The sequence below is a fragment of the Podarcis vaucheri genome, assembly GCF_965113315.1.
Source record: "Podarcis vaucheri genome assembly, chromosome: 6".
Taxonomy (NCBI): Eukaryota; Metazoa; Chordata; class Lepidosauria; order Squamata; family Lacertidae; genus Podarcis; species Podarcis vaucheri.
The window spans coordinates 58,004,813-58,026,001 of NC_138764.1; the positions used below are offsets into that span (position 1 = coordinate 58,004,813).

The following is a 21,189-nucleotide window of genomic DNA, read 5'->3' on the forward strand; positions in this document are numbered from 1 at the left end:
TAGCACCCCAGCAATGCCTTCAATGTCATTATGGACCCAGCAGTGCAGCTTTCAGGCCATCCTGATTTACAAATGGCTTTTCCCCATCTCAGCGGGCACTATACAGTTTCTCTCTGTGCGTCAGAGAGTTTTTATCTGTAATTGAGGCTTGGCCATCAGCCACAAAGCTTGGATTGCTCAGGATTTGATGCTGTTTTTCTTTCCAGTTTAATTGAGGGCCTTGGCTTCAGATGAGCAGGGCTGGTGCCAGCAGCCAGAGAACCTTGGCAGCTCTCCAAGGTCCTTGGTCTCTAGGGCAGGGAGATACAATAAGGGCTGAACCCAGTCTGCCACTGTTGTTGCCAAAGATGGACCTCAGATCAGAGGTGAGGGACAGCTCAGTTCTGGCTCTTGTCTACAGCTTGTTGCCTTCCTGCCCACAGCAGAGGATGAGAAGGATGCTGCTGCAGGAAAGCTGGAAAGACATTTCTCTCAGTCAGGGTCTGGCACTTGAGGTGAAAAACAGCAGCACACTCCGGAACTCGTGGATCTGGCAATCTCTCCGGCTACCAGCTGCCTTCCTAGAACTACAGCACCCACTCACACTTTGTTAGGGTCCTCACCTTGGTCTTCCTGACACTTCCTCACAGGGTCCTCTTGATCTGGATCATCAAGGGTGCAACTGATGCTGAGAAACAGCAGTTGTAGCCTTAGGACTTTTGCAGCTGTAGAAAAAGTGTGCTGTGGGGGGGGGGAGGCAGAACTGTGTGTGTGTCTGTAAGATTAAAAGTGCAGGCAAGAAAAGAGTGCTCTCCTGTGGAATGTGTTACTGAAACTACAGTTTCACCTCAGTTCATGGAAAGCAGCAGGGCTGGGTGGGGTTTGGGTTTAAAGCAACATTCCTCAGTTCCAGTCCCATTTCCTTGAACAACCTCAGGCTTTGTGAGAGTTAAGCCACCCGGCTGAGACACTCTGCATTTAACACAAACAGAGCAAGCTCTCGTGATGCATTGCAATCTGTGGGAGCTGGATCCAGGTTGCTGTGTATAAGGACTCCCCAGCTATGCAAACATTTCTAGCATAATAGTTTTGGGACGGAAGAACTGCTAGGGTTATCGTGTGATGTAGAAACACGTAATTGTTGGGGGGTGGAATAGAAAAGGGGCATGTCTGTGCTTGGCCTCTTGGCTGAATCGCAACAACCTCAGCCCCATCGCCACCACCCTGCCTGGAACTTCTCAGGCCTCCATAGGGAGGCTGCCAGCTGACTTAGCCAATTCCACTGCTGCTGATAAACAGATAGCATGCGGTGACATCCTTGTGCAAGCCCTTTCAATTAAGCGAGGCTATGAAGTCGTGTTAACACATGAAGTGAGCTGTGCAAAAGGGAGTTGGTGTGTGCCTTCGCTTTTGCCGCAAGAGCACTGCACTGATGCTGCAGGATGCAGAAGATGACCATGCCGCGGGCATCAGAGTCTTCTTGGCTAGATAATTACAGTCTATATCACTGGCACAGCAGCTCAGTAGAACTTCACTCTAACGGCTAGGTTGCTTGAACCTTCCCAGTAACCAAGAATCAGGCAACAGCAGGAATACCCAAAAGTTAGAATTCAGCTCCCACATCTCTTTATTAAGATTTTTAGGTACAGTTTGACAGGAAGAGACATGTGTACAGCACAGGAGATAATAGTACTAAATACTGTCTGGGATGCAGTAGTAGCACTGAGGGGGAAACAACATAGCGACCTCTCCAGTTTAACAGTCCTGCCTTTTTCCTGTTATAATAGTCCACAAAGCTACTTTGTCAGGACTTCTCCTCTCAACATCTCGTGGGTTCCAGTTCCCAAACAATTCCACGAATATCATTTTTAGAAAGGGAACATTTCCATTGAAGAAGTCTGGCACACATACGGCAGAGTCTAAAAAACAAGAGCTGCAGACAATGCTTGGCACTTACATACTGAAGCATCTGCAGGAGCCTGCAAGAAAGTTATCTAAGATTAGCAACGTCCATCTATGACAAGGTCCAGGAACCATTTAAGTTACTACAGTGGAGCTCAGTAGCTATGCCAGCCAACAGGTCAGTTAACACAATAAAAAAGAGAGAGAGGATGCTGCTGTTGCTGATGGAAGAGAGTTCAGGTGCTGGTACAGGACGAGAGCCCATGATGACACTGGCAGTGTGGAGAAACCCTGGGATGCCCGTGACATGTTTTCACATATTGAATACATAGCAAGCAGGATTACAGCAAACAGGAAGGTCCTCCCAGTTTACATTCTCCCAGTTTACATTTCTAACAGGATAATTGCTCGAGCCAATCCCAGCTTCTAGTGACAGTCACTGAGGATTCAACAGTCCTGCAAAAACAAGCATTTTCAGATTCCGTCCCAGCAAAAGATTCCAAAAAGGGGAAAAAGAAAAGAAAAGGGGAAAAATAGTTTTCCAATCAATGCTTCGTGTATGCTTGTCTCTGTGTCCCATGACAAAAGCTTTCCTCGGAGCTGGTTAGACAGGAAGGCATCTTTTCAGCTCTTTTGATTTAAGAGACCTGGCACTGAAAACACTGTTAGATACTTTTTCCCCCTCCCATTGATTCCTAGACATGAATGGTTTATAAAAAAAAACAAAAACATAGTAAGGGAGAAAATCAGAGCTGTGCGCTGGAGAATCCAGAGGTGCTTCAAAGGGAAGAGCGGTGGTGAGTCATTCGGCCTTCTAAAGGCTGGAGAAACTGCCCAGACAGCACATATGGTAGCTTGGCTGAGTCAGAGGGAGAAGACAAAAGCTCAGTGGAGACTGACAGCACCATGCTGAAGCAACCACAGAGAGGGTTAAAGCATTGTTACCCTACCTGTATGCCCCCGACCCTGGACAAATGCCTACTAACACCATATTATCATTGTATAGACAAGAAGTAGGACCTTCCAATGAATAAAATTTGTTTTCATAGTAGCATCTGTCCAAAGCCAGGACAGACTCCATGCTTCAGACCCCATGTAAGGATTTTGGAGCATATATATTTCTGTACAAGTCACTAGTTCTGCACAGAGTGACTATTCTTGATGGAACTTCAGGAGAGTGTTGAATCAGCCTAGGTACTAGGCATGCATGCCGAAAGCTCATACCCTTTGATGCCTAAAAGGTGTGCATGGGGCTGGGGGCATTGTCTGAGTTTGATAACTCTGCTGTAGATATTAGGTATTAAAAAAGTAACATCAATAAATGCTCTTGAGCATTGCATTCTATACTCTGGTTAGGCTGTGATTTGCCCCCTGGACTGAGCCTACTAAAAATATGCAGGACAAACAGCCTGAGATTATATCCTAGGCAGGTATCCCAATTATCCCAATTGAGGGGTCAGATTGCCCTTACTTTGAGTAGCAGAATATTTCAGCTCTACCCATCTGACAATTTCATTATACAATATTTCAATTTTTTTCACCTTGTTAACTATACAGAAAGGTCATGTATGAACAGAATCTCTCTCTCTCTCTCTCTCTCTCTCTCTCTCTCTCTCACACACACACACACACACACACACACACACACACACACAACCCAGTTGAATGAAATGAAACTGGGGCTTAAGAGCTCCTGTAAATTGCAGCAGAGGCTGCTTGGGAAGTCAATTGGAAAGACACTTGTCAGTTACAATGCCTATATCAATCAATAATCACTGTTGGTCTAGTTTCTATACCATTGATTCAGGAGTTCAAGGAAGGAAGGAAGGAAGGAAGGAAGGAAGGAAGGAAGGAAGGAAGGAAGGAGAGAGAATTTATTTTAATTATAAATGTTTTGAAGCAGCTTATATTAGATATTAGCAGGACCTGGTCAGGTAGTAGAGCTGGATATATAAAGCAAAGGGACATCAATAGAACAGAATTGTCATGTTCTTTCAGAGTGGTGTTTTGGTAGGAATTTTGAAAACATTCTCATAGCTTTTTTATATTTAGAGTAAATGTTGAAACAATTCTGATATTTGACAATGCTATAAACAAAGTGGAAATATTTTGCACATCTTTAGTAAAAGGGCCCATTTGAGGCAACTATTTCTCATCATATTTCAGATACGAGAACTGAAAGTGAAAATGCTTAGAGCAAACAGCTCCTACCCTCCCTTTTCTGAATGACTGTGAACCAGACAGTAATAGATAGAATATGCCTCTTGCAGAGAATCTATTTGGATGAGAAGAAATCATTGCCTGGATTCCCCTCAATTTACAAGCCAGATACTTAGGTGTAGAGAAATGGAGTGGCTTGCCCAAGCTTTTATGGCATTCAGTCAATAATTAAATGCCAATATCTGGATTTTTCATCCACAGCCTTAATTGCCAGGCCGGTCTTTGCTTGGAATCCACTAATGGTTATCCTTCTGTTACTGATATCACAGCACAGTCAATTATGAGAAGAATAGCTTTCAGTGTGTTCATAACCCTTTTTACGGATGTAAGTGTGTGCCATTAACAGCTTTATAAGAGCTATCCAGCAAGCGCTGCTCTCCCCATTATTGCAGCTTTTTGCTGGGTAATGCTTCTTCTGTTGAATTTTGCCTGTCATACTTCTTTTGGGAGGCATTAAGCAAAACCCGGGTGGAAGCGGCAATCGTGTGCATGAACATGAACATTAATGGAGCATCTTCTGCTTCAAGCTTTCATGGGCTTTTAATCTGGCCGTAGTCAGAAGTAGCTATGGGTAGATTCACACAAAGAATCACAGAACTGTAGAGCTGGAAGGGACCCTGAGGATCATTCAGTCTAACCCCCTGCAAGGCAGGAATATGCAGCTGTTCCATATGGGGATCGAACCTGCAACCTTGGTGTTATTAGCACCCTCTAACTAACTGAGCCATGCATCATTAATGTCACATCTCTTGAAGACTTAACACTCTCATTTGCATCTGGCTGTGTGAACTTCGTGGATCAAAAATTCTGATGTTTGTGATCTGACGTGTCTGCCACAGTGTTTCATTTGCAATGGCGGTTTCACACATAAAATGCACCATGTGGTGTGCAGCCATCAAGTGATGAATGTGTGGACTTGCTGCAAGCTTATTGGGGCCTCTACCAGGAAAGAGACTTCCCGCACAATTCTGCTATTGCTTATAAAAATGAAGGGGAACCTCTCCTCACTCAGCAGGGCAAAGAGGCTCTTTTGGTACCTCAGCTGGCTATCTGGAGACACTTGTGCAATTTCCACACACAATATTGTAGGTATCCCCCTCCTCCAGTCTGTTTATAAAAAATGTAATAAAACCCTCACCCAAACAATTTGAAGGAAACACAAACCCCATTTAAGCTCCTGGAACCCCTGGAATCTTGCATTGCTCAGAGATTGGGGTAGCATGTAACAATATGCATTTTTGTACATATTCCTTGGCCAGAGAACTGCATTGCAAAATTCAGAGAAGCGCACATTTCAAAGGATGACTGCGCTTTGGTTTGCATGTTGTTTGTAAAGTGAAAAATCAGGTAGGCTTGCCTTTAAATGTGAACTGAAATGTGATTTGCAAAAGCAAAGCAAGCAGACCCAGTCAAAGTGCAGGCAAGGAGAATTCCAACATTATCCCCTTGCATGCAATGGCAGTTGCAATGGCACAAGTAATGTAACTTCAAAAGAAGAATAGTTACAGTAATTGGGCGGGTGGACAGCATAAGAAGAGTCTGGCTAGATCAGATCAAAGGCCTCCCTAGTCCAGCATCCTCTTTCCACAGTGGGTGACCAGGTGCTTATGGGAAGCCCACAAACAAGACTCTCCAGCTCATGAACCCCAGCAACTGGCCTCTGATCCTGTTGGTAGTATACAACCATTTGACCAATAGCCTCATCCTCCATTAATTTGTCTGATCTCCTTTTATAGCCAACCGGAGACGGTCCCTGTCATTGGGTTAGACCACTTACGCACAAGGTTTTCCCTGAATGCATGCATGCGTATGCACCAAATCTGAACCCACTTCCTGCTCTGAACTGATCCGGGAGAGTTTTCTATGTAGTGTAAGAATAACTCACTCACAAAGGACAGGCACTTCCTTCTTGGTATAGAAGTGTATTAACCTTCCCAACTAGCACGTCTTGTTTTATGGGCTTAAGATGCTTTCCCAGGTCAGCTCCTCTGGGACTGCTCTGCATTCAAACCTCAGTCACTTGACACATTTGTAGCTGATTGGTTGCAGGCAGCTGCATCCTGTTCCCAGGGATGGGTCAAGAGATCAGCAGTTGCACGGGTGAGCGTGGCCTTTCCCAAGGGATGAGATCTAATCCATCTAAATTAGCAGGGAAGGAAATACCTTTCGGGTCCAGTGGCCTGCACAAAGTTTGAAATTAGCAGGTTTAGCATAGCATGCCTAACAAACATCTCTCTTGCTCCCCTTCCCGATAAGTCTCAATAAAAGTAGGTGAACCTGAAGATCAATTTAGAGCTTTCGGACTAGCAGGACAGCAGTGAAGTGCTCTACCTGCAGATGCCACTTTTGCCATTTTTACTTTGTACATCAGCTAGTGGCAGAGTATTCAGGGCTCTCAGCTCAATTCAGGCAACTACGGTAAGTTTTCTCATGCCAGGAAAGGCTTTTGAGGTTAAAAGCCGGTAAAGGCACAGGAGTCCCTGCCAAAATAAACAGAAGCAAACCCAAGGCGGATGGTCCCAGTAAATCTGAGTCACGTGTCTAACACGTGATGGATTGTTGTGCACTGCCCAGTCCTGTGAAGACTGCACCACGCAGTGATGCCAAAGCAAGCAAAGACTATGGCAGCCAGATAGCTGAAAAGTAAACATTTATCTTTAAACTGATCAATCAACTAGAAGGCAAGGTAGCTGCAGATGCTGCTGGCTTTTGTTGGCCCTCCCCACTCCACAGCCTCCTATGGGGTATCCATGTAGCCCTGGTTGGTGCTCTAAGTGGGGTGGGGGAAGAGTGAAAGGCGACAAGGGAGGAACGCAAGATCAACCACTGTCTTTCACTTGATCTGTATATTTAATGGTAATTGCTCGTTCTCTGGCTCGTTCCCTCCAGGCCACATCTTGATCCCTTGAGTCTTTCTTCACCTTTGTGTGTTGGTGTCAGGGGAAAACATTTCAGATAAATAAACTTAAAATTGCAGCCTTCACCAGAAGACAATGGTGAGGGAATGGGGGGTTGTTTAATCCCTCTTTTGTGGCTTTAACTCTGCGCCTCTGGCCTTCCATTTTATTCCATGGAAGTTTCTTCTTAACTTGAAATTTTCCTCTCACTGTGTCTCTTTGGGGAGGCTCATTCTAGGGAACATTCTTCACTGCCATTGTGTGGATATTACAGACAGACCCCACATGTTATGTGCTTGAGAAGGAGAGCAGGGCAGGGTGGGGAGCAAGACCTATTGATTTATCAACAGCAAGGAGGCTTCCAATAAGCCTCTTGGTATCTCACTCCCTAATTCTGGTTTTTGTTCTCACAGCAGCAGGGCTATTAGTCATGCTTTATATACCAAGTTGCATAATGCCAAGTCTAAAAATTGCATAGCAGAGCTGCATGTCAGTTCTAATAAGCGCTGCCTGAAACAATATTATCCTTGCTGATTAGGAATGCTTGGTCCACAGAGGATTTTCCATGTCAAATAGCAACAGGCTTGTCCTTGGTTCAAACAGAAATCAGATTCAGACCCCCGGCTATCTAACACCAGAAAGCCAATAACAGAAGCCACCTGGCTATGTATCGCCCAATTATGGCTCCTAAACCCACTTGGGTGCTCCCACTCTTTTGTTCAGTGCCAAAGACCCTGTGAAAACAACTATGAAAATATTTTCCACATACGTTTCAATCCCAATGTCCTTTCCAGGTTTCCTGCAAGCGCCTCATACAAGCACAGAAGTGGAATGGTGAAGGAGAAGGCTCATTGGGGTAATTTAATTGGACTTCCTGCCGGACAAAGGCCACAGCTGTCTCATCAGTAACGAATAAGCTGCTTGTGACTGTGCTAAACCCCTGGTCCTCAGGGCAGACACACACACCTCATTTTACCCTTGACTGCTATATTAACAGATAATTGCAACTCATCTATGGGGAGCTAGAAGCCTGCATTTAAATGACACTAAGCAGCAATTTTCTACAAGTTGGCAAAAACCTATCAAGGAACATATGCAGCAGCCCAGCTCCACAAAATGTCAGACCACAAAACCACCACTGTGTATGCTGGCCTACCAGGGCCTTGATAAACTTTCTAGGTTCCCCCTTCCTCCCTCCTTTCATTGCCTGTCTAGGACTGCAAAAGCAGAGGTGTTTTATGCACCCAATAGGCCACAATATAAAGCTGGAGGTCTGTGGTGGACTTTGGGGGTGGGAATTGTGAGTTGTGCAGAGGTGCTCTAATAAAACACAACCGGCTGCTTCCTTTGTTGTCCTCCCTAACAGTTGAAGTGTAAGCTTCTGAGGGAGCAGGGAATTTTCATTTTTGCTATGTTAATAGACTGCCCCATATAAAAACAAGATATAATGAAACTAAGGACTTTGTCCAAAGTAGCACTAAGAAAGACTCCCATCAGCGCAAGGATTTCTGCTTCTGCAACAGAACTTTGCCCTCTCTGCTGCCTCCATAGGTCTCCTAAATCTGTTTTGGGGTTCCCCAAACCCTCCGGTGCAGATCTATGGATGGGGCAGGGGGAAGAGGAGAGAAGTTCCATTGCACAAGGGAAAATCTTTGTACTGATGGAACACCTTAGTTGAATACCACTGAAAGTTGTATACATCCCAGCCCCGCAACTTGCTCAAAAGCTATTTTTCAACTCACAGGTATGGCAGGTAGGAAGGCAGCTAATAGAAATGAGGGTGTGTAAAAGTGCATAGGAGTTTGTTTATGCATGTTCAGCATTTAAAAACCCAGGGCACTAGACAGGAGCTTCAAGTTGCACTGATTTTTGTTTAAGTTCCAAAGTCAAGGGGATTTTCACCGAGCGGCACCCTTTTCTTTCCATGTTTCTCAGTTATGTCCAAATGGCAAAAAGTTCTGGCTAACTAGCTACAAAGTGTTTCAATCCACAGGGTTGTCCACAGCATTGTTCATTTGGGCATCAGTTCTGTGCTACTGTACCCAGATTAAAGTGCAAGCAGCATGATCTAAATGCCTTGCTTCAACTGGGCATCTACAGAAGCATCTACATATCAAGAGCTGGAAGTCTGTACCGCCCCCACTGGTCACAGAGGAGACCCACAGTGCACAAGAGCAATGAGGGTGATGAGATGTGAAGCAGAATAAGGCTCCTGTATATAGATTATTTGGGTTTTATGCAGCCCTCGATGTTAAGCCATTCCTTTTAGATGAGCAAACGATGGAAATGTAGAAACTAATAAAAAAGAAAACAAATTTCAGCAAGGGTAAAAAAAAAATTGCTGATTCAACTCAGCGGTGTTTTAAAAAACCTATTGAAAATATCCCAAATGGTGGTGTCATAACAAAACAGAAGGAATTAACAAAGCTGACAGTTGATTATTTAAATATGATTGGGCAAACTACACCTCCTATAATTATATTAAAATTAAATTAATCAAGGATGCTATTTCAGCTCCCACATCTGATCAGATTGGACTCTTGTGCACACCTGTGGTGCACCATTTTTGCCCAGTGGGTGAGAAAGCCCTAAGTGTACCTTGATAGCATTTCAGCAAGTGCAACTTGACCTGCAGTGCTGAGAATAGTTGTGTCTGCTAAAATTCCCTCTTCTACATAACTGTTAAGGTTCCAAATGCCACGCCCTCCTTTGGATTTGATCACCTGTCCGTCAAATGCATTCTTGTGTGACTTCTGACTTGCAAAATTGGCCTTATTCCACATCGGGGTGCTATGCAGCTGAGCCGATTACAAATAATGATATTCTTCTCAGATACACCAGAGTGATGACAAGAAGAATGTATCATTTCTCTGATCAGCTGAATCCTATTTTATTTCTCTCCAATGAACAGAGTGTGCGGTATTAAGCATATTTACTGCATGACTCACAAAGTGTTGAGAATGGCAAGCTTAATAGGTAAATGAATACACTTAATTTTTAAAAATTGCACAAGTGCCAAGTATGCCCCTATGGAACAAGTGCCTGACAAACCTGCCGGATGTAAGCAGAGGATTATTCACTGGCGTAGTACAGAGTTCATTCAGAGCTACTAAAGCACAGGAATTACAGGCTGATGGAAGTCTCTGCATTTTATCTTTCACCTTCCTCAAGTTTCAGAAACAGAAAGCTCAGCCACATCCGAGAATGATTTCCATTTGATGTTAAAGGGATGTGTGCAGCTAGAAAGCAGAAGCTGAGGAATCTACCAGCTCAGGCCATCTAGAAATCCTTGATCAGCCTGCACCAATGTGGTCCCCTCCAAATGCTTTGGACTAAAGCTCCCATAAGCCACAGCCAACATGTCCATGCTAACTGAGGTTGGTGGGAGTTGCAGTCCAAGACAACAGGATAACTCAGTTGGTTAGAGCATGTTGCTGACAATGCCAAGGTTGCAGGTTCAGTCCCTGACTGCTGTGTATTCCTGCATTGCAAGGGCTTCGACTATATGATCCTCAGGCTCCCTTCCAGCTCTAGGATTGTATGAGATAGCTAAGAGGCATGACGAGGGCAGCAGGTTTGACTACCATTGCAAGGCAGCCAAAACAGAGGCATCCCTTGTGCCACCTGTCTGCCCTGGGGCAGCCTTAAGTGTCCTGCTGGTTGTTTGTGTCTATACTGTACCTTGCAATGGTAATAAGTATCAGCAGTATAATATTTGTGCGTTTTGTTTGAGAGTAGGCAGGAGAGGAGGATGGGTAAAGAGACCAGTGGGGGAAGAGGGAGGGTGTAGAAGGAGGGGATGTGTAGCATGACAGAGCCCAGCCTCTTAGGCATTTCCATTTTACACAGCATAGATGGGAAGTAATAATCAGAATAAAAGGTTGGCAGCTCAATTTTTGTGCCTAAAGCTGTGTCCAAACAATAGCTCCCCATGGCATAAGTTCAGCTTTCATAAGCTAAACTGTTAGCGTGGGAAGCAAATGGAGCAGGTGTTTTGAAAAGACAGCTATCCTTTTTAAAAAAATAGGCTCACTTCAAATTGTATACCTTATGCTGGCATACACCAGCCACTGTCATCGTTACATCTCCACAAGCCTTTGGACCCATGGGTGGGGGATTTGTGGTCCTCTAGATGCTGTGGACTCCAACTCCCATCAGCCTCAGCCAGTGTGGCCAACAATCAGGGATGATGGGAGTTGTAGTTCAACAACATCTGGAGGGACACAGGTTTCCCAGTTCTGCTTCAGACTGTGCTTGCAGTTGTGCTGTTTCCATGGTGTGACCTAGTTTTGAAATGGATGCCATCAAACTAACAAAACTAACAAAATGAATTTCAATAGAGACAAATGTCAGGTTCTGCACTTAGGCAGGAAGAACCAGCTTCACAAATACAAGATGAGGGACACCTTGCCAGTAGTACATGTGAAAGGGATCCAGGGGCCTTGGAAGACTACAAACTTAACACAAATCAACAACGTGATGCAGCAGCAGCAGCAGCAGCAAAAACAAACAAACAAACAAACAAAAACGAATGCTATTCTAGGATGCATCAATAGAAGTATAGTGTCCCAGTCAAAGGAAGTAATAGACCACACTTGGAATACTGTGTCCAGTTCTGGGCACCACCCTTTAAGGAGGACATTGACAAGCTGGAATGTGTGCAGAGGAGGGCAACCAAGATGATAACGGGTCTGGAAACCAAGCCTTATGAGGAATGGTTGAGGGACCCATGGATTCAAGTTACAAGGCAGGAGATTCCAACTAAACATCAAGCAGAACTTTCTGATAGTAAGAGCTGTTCCACAGTGGAACAGACTCCCACAAGAGGTGGTGGACTTTCCTTCCCTGGAGGTTTTGAAGCAGAAGATGGATGGCCTTCTGACATGGATGCTTTAGCTGAAATTCCTGCATTGCAGGGGGTTGGGCTAGATGACCTTCATGGTCCCTTCCAATTCTATGATTCCATGACTCCAATTCACAACCAACCTGGAAATGCCAGAACCAAAAAAGCAGTATGGTGTTGGAATACAATTGTACTGTACTTATTTGCATTTTCTGTCTTGATATCTGTGTCAAGAAGGAGCAAGTGAAACTCCTGTCCAGACATAGACAACTGATATCAAAAAAGCACATGATCCAGAGCTACTTCTGAAACAAATATAAGAAAATTTGCCAAGCAATAGATGGTTGTGAGAAGGTGTTTTTGTTGTTGCTTTGTTTGCTCTGCTAATTGCTAAGAGTGCAGCTTAACTAGACAGGCAGCTTTCCCAGCAATGCACACAGACGCTGGTTGAAGTCACCCTAAGTGGTTAAAAATGGGTTTTGTTTGTTGCCAGGGAACTGCGTGAAGGCATTTCACAAAGAGATCTGGGCCACCAGGAAGGGAGCTGAGATCATTCTTTGGTATCACAATACTTCATAGGTTCAGCGCGCAGGCACTCATCGCACAGAACAGAGATTTATGGGCATACGTTAATGCTGGAGAAAGAGACATGAAATGAGTTGCATTGCCTCATGATCAATTACTCACTTCCACATCCATGTATGTGCACTTAGACATACACCATCGAGCTCAGCTGAGGACTGCCAGAATCAATAGCAGCCCACAGTCTTCTGCTGTTGTGAGAAGCAGCACCCAATATAACTCCTGGTTCTGCAGAACTATTTACAAGCACAGGAGACCCATCATGGACTGAATCCAAGACCCTCAGTATGCTTTTAAATGATCCTTTCTTGCAACAGAGACTCACTACATTCACAGAAACAAAGGTGTGATTTACATTGTACACCAAATGTAAATATCTCATATGTAGTTTGCTCATCTACATTTTAAATATAGTTAAAATATAATATATAATTAATAAATAACTCTCTCTCTCTATATATATATATATATATGTATGTATAGAGAGAGAGAATTAATATATAAAATCCACAAATCCCATAGTTAGGGCCTTTCCAGATGATGAGTAGGGGCAACTAGACTGTTATAAGCTAGCAATAGAAACATGTCATGATCTAAATAGCCTGCTCAAAATACCCTTCTTAGTCCCCATCTGGATACCAGTCCCAAATGAAAGTATTGTTGCAACCTTGTTGATGCTCACCTCACCATCCTATGAAAGCATGGAAACTCCTCTGCTACTTCTTTGCAGGTAGGTGGCACCAGTACCAGCTTCTCATGACCCCAGTTGAGCACTGGAGAATGCAGCTAGATGTTTCCTGAGACAGACACCTATCCCTTCCTCTTGGGACAAGTCCAAGTGTTCACTGTGGGATGCTACCTCTGAAGGCTACACACCCCATGATGGTCCCTGTCAACTTCATAGGTCAGACAGGAACAGGACAGGATGACCTGCAGATTTGGAGACAGGAATGAGCAGATACTGAAGCAGTATCTGGTGATTCCACTCCAGATTTGTGAAGGGTTTGCTCCCTAGCCTTTTCTTAAAGATGATCTGCAAGGCAGTGGAGGTTTAGGGTCAGAGTTTTCCTTCTCCTAGATCACCCTTTCTCAACCTGTGGGTCCCCAGATGTTGTTGAACTACAACTCCCTTCACCCCTAGCTAGCAAGGCCAGAGCTCAAGGATGATGGAAGTTGTAGTCCAACAACATCTGGGGACCCACCGGTTGAGAACCGCTGTCCTAGATGAACAACCTTCCAAGGTGGACAAGTCCCATCTTGCCTCTACATCACATGCAAACACAGCTTCCCTGACCATTGGACCCACTATTGGTCTTGTCTGCTCCATCTGCTGGAGCCTTTCTTCACATGCAGAGGAAGTCCCTAACTTACCGAGGGTTTGAGACCCATTGGCTACCAACACCTGGCTTAGCTGGCCGGTTGAAGCCATTCCCCAGGGTATGACTGCTGCTGTGTGTTGACAAGGCTTCAAATCTAAGCGGCTGGGGAAGGGAGGGGAAAGTTGTGGGGGGACCCAGTGGTTGTTGGACTTGGCCAATGATCAGGGAAGATGGGAGCTGCAGTCTAGCAACAAGAACAGGGCCACAGGCTCCCTGTCCTTGAGCTAAGGCTTGCTTTTCAGTTCTCAACAAAGAGGCAAAGAGCCAGCAGAACTGCTCATACTAATGACTCAGCCTTATTTGATTATGTTTTCTCAACTGTGTCTGTCTTAAAAGTACTGCCAATAGCTGCTGACTGCTGGTGTTATTGAAATCAATAAACTTACCCAGGCTAGTTACTGTGAACTGCTTCTCTTTTTTTAAAATCTACCCACTGTTCTCCTCCTATACTTGCTAGTGTAAATCAGAGCTCAAATGCTCTGAACTCATGGGGTATTAACAAGGACAAGAGTTGTAAATCAGAGAAAAATATGCCTTTATTGCTGGGAAGGGATATTAAAAAGCCATTTGGAATAAAGGCTGGCAGGCATAAATAGAGCAGAGACCGAAGGAAGTTAACTAAACAGGTAGATGGGCTTAATAGATAAAGTGGAAGGGAATCAGATAAATGCATTTAACCTGAGTCTCTATGCAAAGGCAAATCTGAAAGAAAGATGTAAGGGACAGATGCAAGAAACTGCCCTTCGGATGGCTTAGGGGTTAGATAACTCCATACCCTCCAACATTTCTCCTATGGAAATAGGGACGTTCTAAGGAGAAGCAAGATATTCTGGGATCAGATCAGAAACTGAGGTGGCTTCTGTAAATCCTGGACTGTCCCTGGAAAATGGAGACGCTTGGTGGATCTGGAAATGTTCTGATTAATGTAACAATTCTAAGGATCCCACTCCTCCCATGTGAAATTTGATACCACAGTTAAGCAGCTACTCACTTTCCAGAACTATTGCCTATATTTGTGTGTATGTATCTCTCTCAATGTCCTCACCCTATTGTCTCATTTCTCCCCCATTTTCACTGTTTCTCTTCTTTCTACCTATGCATCCCCATACTCTGCCCTACAAGCAGACACCTCATTTTATTTGTTTGTTTTTCAGGTCATTGCACAGCTCCAACGGTTTCTATATTCCATCAGAGATGGAGGCTGCGTGCAACCTGATATTTTTTCACACTTCAATGCAAATGTAAGAGTACATAGGCGTTATTTGGGCCTCTTCAGCATGTAAAATAGCTATTAACCAAAATAACAGCCCACGGTCAAAGAGGAGGAAGCACACAGAGGCAAGCATTGCACAAAGAGTAGTTAAAGCGACATCAAAGAAGAACAAGGGGCAGCAAACCATGATGAAAGAAACTGTGAAGGACCATCTCTAGAGGGGCTCTGGTGTAGACATATGGTGGGGTAGATGGATGAAGAAATGAAGAAGAGTAAAATCAAATACAGCCACTCTCAAAGTCTGATGAAAATTGAAAGAAAGGATGAGGTGGGGTGGAAGGTTATGAAACCCAACCTGAACACCTTGACAAATCTGCTCCAAAGACATGAGTTACATAGCCTAAATAGTTGGAGATGGAACAGAAGCACAAACCAGCTGTGGCTTTGGTTAAAGATAGTTCTGATGAGCTACCTGAATGTAAGAGGAGAGTATTGCTTCTTGTGGGCAAACGGAGCCGCAGCCCGAGTGTTCATATGCCTTGAAATATCTTGTTGATGTGAGGGGCAAGGCAGCTACAGCTTCTCTCATGCATTACCTCCCTGATCTTGCCCTCCATCCTCTTCCCAACCATACCTGGAGTCTTGCTTGCCACAGCAGGTGTCAGAGGAGGGTTGTTGACAGGACCAAGAAGGTAGAGGGAAGGAGATGTCACGGCTGCCCTAGTCACATCCATGCCATTTTCTGAAGCACTCTTAGGACATTTTAACAGATGTGCCCCCCCAAGGCATCTTGGGAACTGCAGTTCATGAAGGGTGCTGAGAGGAGACCCCTCACAAAGCTACAATTCCCAGCACACTTAGCAAATTACAGTTCCCAGGGTGCTTTTGAAGGTAAGCTGTGACTGCTAAAGTGGTTAAATACATGGGGTGGATGCGACCTTTGTTTACTGCTTCACTGGGAGACTTACATAAACGTCCTCCAGGTCCCAACCTGGCAACTCTATCACAAGCAGGAAAAGAGCATGTAGGGCTGTGGGCTTTAAAAAGCAGTATTTTCTTCCCTTTTCAGCTGTGACAAAGACTGCAAAGCAGCCCAGCTGGGATTCCTGCCTCATGTTTCTTTCGTCCACAACCTCCCCTCCATCCACCGGCGCTTGCCTCTAGGTCTCCTTCATACCTTTCCGGATGCCACCATCAGCAGTGGAAGAGAAATCTCCAGCACTCAGAAGAAAGCAGGTAGCCGCTTTCTTGTTTTTGTCCCTGGTACTGGAGCGCCTCATGGGCTGGTTCTCCTCGTGAGGCGGTGAAAGAGGCTGCTCCTCGTCTGACAGCACCACGTTGGCATCGCCGTTCTGCTTGGTATCTTGGAAAGGAGAAAGAATAGGCAAAGAGGTAATTGTTTTGGGGGGGGGAGGAGACTGGATCTGTACCTGCTTGGCAAAGAAGCAAAAGACACAGAAGGTTCTGGAAAACCTTCTGGCAGGCTCAGTGAGAGTTCGCTCCCCACAGTGTGTGAAGCAATGGGTGGGCCGGCCTAGTGGCTAGTGTCAGACTAGGACCTGGGAGACTAGGGTTCAAATCCCCATTCAGCCATAAAGCTGACTGGGTGACCTTGGGCCAGTCACTGCCTCACAACCTATCTCACAGCGTTGCTGTGGGATTTAACTGAGGGAGAACTATGTACACCACCTCAAGCTCCTTGGAGAAAAATATGGACTATAAATGCAATAAATTGGGGCGGGGAGACTTTGCCTTGCAAACTGAGGAGTTCTGTAGAGAAAAAGAGAGGCAGTGAATCTGAAGTAAATCTTCACTTTGCTGGAAAATGTTAGGCATGTGCTACTGAGAGAGCCAACATAGCATAATCAGCGCATCCATGCTTGCAGCAGGGCTTCTCCTTCCTTTTCTCCCCTGCACTTCTCCCTGAGGTTCCCACAAAATCTGCTCTGGTGCAGATTTGGGGATACATGGAAGGGGTTGGAGGGGAAGAAGAGAAGCCACAAGTCCCATTACAAAAGCAGGTAGACATAAGGTGAGACTGCTAGATCAGGCCGGTGGTCCATCTAGTTCATCATCCTGTTCTAACAGTGGCTGACAGGATGCCTCTGAGAAGATGCAAACTGGACATTAGTGCAAGGGCAAAGGTCCTTGGAGAAGATGAGGCATACATGGCAGCTGCACAGTATGGAGGGGAGTGGGGAAGGATAATGCTCTCTTGATGCTAAAGCAGCAGCCGTAGTGTGGAGACTACATGGGCAGCACAGGTTAGACCTACCAAGTTGCAACTCAGTCATGTACTTTAAGTCCCTCTGTGCTGTGGGAGACAAGGCAGTCGTTCTTATCCCACCATCTCCCTTCAAGTTTATACCACCTGATGGTCCGGCCATGATCCTGGGATGCTTCCAATACAATCTAGGATCAAATTCTTGTCTTTCAGATTTGGGGGTAGAGGTGGTCTGCATCCAGCTCTTTCGCCATTGCAAAACATGCCATACCAAATGCTCCCCAATACTGTTATCAAATACTGTATGCTATAGAAAATGTAATGCATATGGAAGATTTGACTCTATAATGCAATGGCTTCCACTAGCACAATGGGGCATCTCCCCCACCACCCTTCTCTGCCCTCACATGCCCCACATCCCCAATTGGTTTGTGGGTTTAGAACCCCCAGAATAGGGCACAAGGAGAGGAGAGGGCAGATGGTTCCATTAGGCAAATATAAATGCTTGCACTGATGGAGCAATCTGCTGAGTGCTACATTAAATTCCTCCCCATAAGTCTGCAGAAAGAGAGAGCGCTTGCAGAAACTGCCTGCCAATATAGCAAATGTTACTGCTATGGCAATGGCTCTATGGTTTCTACAGAAACTGGAGTCTCCTGCAAGCAGCTTACTGTATCAGGTACTTGATAAGCCTTGTATGAGATGCCTCTGATTACATTCCGTCCCTACAGTCCTGTTCCAGTTCATAGACAAGTGTGTTACTCATTACCTCATACCAATGCCACAGTCTGAAGAAACCAAGTGAGCTGCTCAGCCGCCATGCTCTGACATTCTTGGATTCCTCAAGAAGGCCAGTTAGTGCCAGTTATGTCATACCTGGTCCAACTTTCTGCCAATAACAGAGCTTGCATATCCGGACAGCTTCCTTCACCTGGGTGACAAGACTGGCACTTGAGAATGGCTCCAATCAGCCTGCCATTGAGCCTCTTTGACAGGCCAGCCTAAAAGCATTATCCGGCCACTAACAAGGTGGGAAATCTTAAGAAGCAAATTGAAAGGCTGGCTTCCTGCTAGCAGTGATGTGGAGGGTGAGCCAAGGACATCCTCCTGAGACCTGTGTCTGAAAGCCCTTTGTTATTACTAAATCTAGAGAGAATCCGTTCAAGGCAGATCCTCAGCGGGTGTTAGATGCTCCAGTTCTATTGTTATCAATGCTCTTCTGAGTTCCAGTCGTGCATGGGCACATGTCCACCTCAGTTTCTTTAGGACTCATTTACTGGAAGGCTCTTGCATGCAAATTCTTGCCTCTGTTGTGGCAAAGGACAATAAAGCTCTCTCGCTCTCTCTTATTCTCTCTCTCTCTCTCTCTCTCTCTCTCTCTCTCTCTCTCTCTTTTTCTCGTCCCCTTTAAGTGGTGCTGTACACTTAGGATCGTCGCAGAGGTCCCAGAGCACTCCCGACTGCTAGACAGGAGCCTGCAAGAGGAATCCCTTAGAGAGCCACAGCCCTGGGCAGCAACTATGCCTCGCTTAACAACAAGTGCCAGCTGCTGAAAGGGGAAAGCACTGCAACAATCAGAAACAAATCACCTGCCTGTCATGTTCACAAGCTTCCCACACACATGACACATATCAAGGGCTACTCGGCTGACTCTGGGGTGCTGAAGAGACCCTTTATCAATACTTGTTGCTACAGAAAAGGTCAAATGGCTCACGATATTGGGAGTTGATGGGCAAGAGACCATGCATCTTCTTTTACTTTTACATGGTCAAACTGCTTAACCTATTTGAATCCCATGGTTCAAAGCAGTCTTGGGAAGTACCATGAACAGGGGATTGTTATGCCTCCCACCCCCCACCCCCACTATTTCCCTGTGGAATCTTTCTGCACTATTAACAGCAGCAAATAGCAGCTTTGGGGGGTGATTTTCCATTGGAAAACAGCATAAAGGGAACAGCTTAGCTCTCCCCTCTGGACATGATCCAGATCAGGGTCCCCACAGGTTCAAAAAGAAGGACATCCTTGGTGTAATGTCCAAAGGAGAAGCTTGCACAACTCCCCTGAGAGAGGCATGCCAACACTGCCCCTTGCAGTGATCCATGTAAGGTAATTTCCCCTTGTGTTTCACATGATACTGAGTGGCTTTGGACACTGAGATATGAGAGTAGTTATGCTTAGGATTCACTCTCTTCAGCAGTTTAGGGATCTCTGTTGGTGATTTGACACTTGGAAGATTAGCCCTTCTTCCAGTTGAGAATGGGCCTTTTCTGTGGTGGCTCCCTGTTTGTGGAGTGCTCTCCCAAGGGAGGCTCACCTGGCGCCTTTGACGCATATCTTTGCTCAGGCCTTCAGCTAATTAAATAATTTATGGCCTTTTTAACTATGGATGCAGGGTTATTGTTTTTGTTATGTATTTTTGGTTTTTTATATTGTAAACCGCCCTCTGATCCTTAAATGAGGGGCAGTATAGAAATTTAATTAATTAATAAAATAAATTTATTAAATAAATAATGCAAGCAGGCCATTGGTGAAAATGTATCATAATGTCTTTGATCATTGATCATAACACATCTCTGTCCCCCACAGCAAACACTTGCTAATTTTGATGCTACATGGAGCCATTAGATATTGAGAACAAAGTAATTTGTTGAATAAAGCTACTTCTCATTTACATCAAAGTAGAGAAGTTGGCTCAAGATCTAGCTGGTACAATGAGACCATGCTGACATGTTGACCAAGTCAGAAGCTTTGGCTAAACATATCCAATTACCCTGATCCATAAACACAAAAGGGAACATTTAATAGAGGGACGTGCTGAGAGAATTGTTCAAAGCCAACCTCTGTTTTAACTATGAATTCAGCATCATGATATGAGTGGCCTAATGGAGGAACATACATGATGGAGAATCTGCCTGTTTAGTCTCTGCAAGGTGTTTAGCTGCTTCTAGTCTCCCACCACCAATTTTTCTCACTCTGGCTTTAGTTCAGCCCAAGCTCTTGCACCTCACCTGATCTTTTCCTCTCCATCACCCCTGCCGTTGCAGCTGCCGGAGGGCTGTTATAACTCTGAATGCTGTTGCGGGGTGAGTTGCCTTCTGACTTGCAGTACGTTGGTGAGTCAAGCGGCGCTGGGCGAGGTATGTGCTTCTTTTTCTTCTTTGGCAGCTTCTGCTTGGCCATCGCCAAGGAATAATACATTCCAAAATTGTTGACAATAACTGGGACAGGCATGGCAATGGTAAGCACCCCTGCCAGTGCACAAAGAGCCCCCACCAGCATGCCCGACCAGGTTTTGGGGTACATGTCGCCATAGCCCAATGTGGTCATGGTTACCACTGCCCACCAGAATCCAATAGGAATATTCTTAAAGTGGGTGTGCTCACTTCCACTCGGATCAGATGGCTTGGCTCCAATCCTTTCAGCGTAGTAAATCATGGTGGCAAAGATCAAAACCCCCAGAGCCAGGAAGATGATAAGGAGGAGGAACTCATTGGTACTGGCCCGAAGTGTATGGCCCAGTACCCGAAGCCCCACAAAATGGCGTGTCAACTTGAAGATCCGCAGGATCCGAACAAAACGTACTACCCTCAGGAAGCCCAGCACATCCCGTGCAGCTTTGGATGATAGGCCACTGAGTCCCACCTCCAAATAGAAGGGCAAGATGGCTACAAAGTCTATGATGTTAAGAAGGTTCTTGATGAAGACCAATTTATCTGGGCAGCAAACAATGCGCACTAGGAACTCCAGAGTGAACCACAGGACACAGACTCCCTCAACATAGGTGAGGATGGGTTCCGTCTCCAGCTTTCGCATCACAAAGGTCTCGGTTGTGTTGCCTGTCACCAGCGTTTCAGTCACGTTAACATCTATGATGAAGGCTTCGTGAGTCTCCAGGCAAAAGGTTGTTATGGACGCCAGAATGAAAAAAAGCGAGGCAAAAGCAATTATCT

The 21,189-nt window shown here is 45.2% G+C and overlaps 1 protein-coding gene across 9 annotated transcripts in view; it reads right to left on the reverse strand.

Moving 5' to 3' along the window:
• KCNC4 (potassium voltage-gated channel subfamily C member 4) overlaps positions 1-21,189 on the reverse strand; it is a gene marked incomplete at its 5' end in the record, with an annotated part of 57,154 nt that overhangs the window by 26,886 nt on the left and 9,079 nt on the right. For 4 of the 9 annotated variants that reach the window (XR_014221264.1, XM_082228584.1, XM_082228586.1 and 1 more), the window contains 2 exons: positions 16,193-16,378; positions 20,248-21,187. Coding sequence is in view for 8 of the 9 variants with exons in the window: in XM_082228584.1 (XP_082084710.1) it covers positions 16,193-16,378; positions 20,248-21,187 (1,126 nt within the window). Of the gene's footprint in view, positions 1-1,582; positions 2,338-2,562; positions 2,741-5,160; positions 6,870-16,192; positions 16,379-20,247; positions 21,188-21,189 lie in introns of those variants that run through there. The other 5 variants (XM_082228581.1, XM_082228587.1, XM_082228588.1 and 2 more) reach the window with 5 other exon arrangements.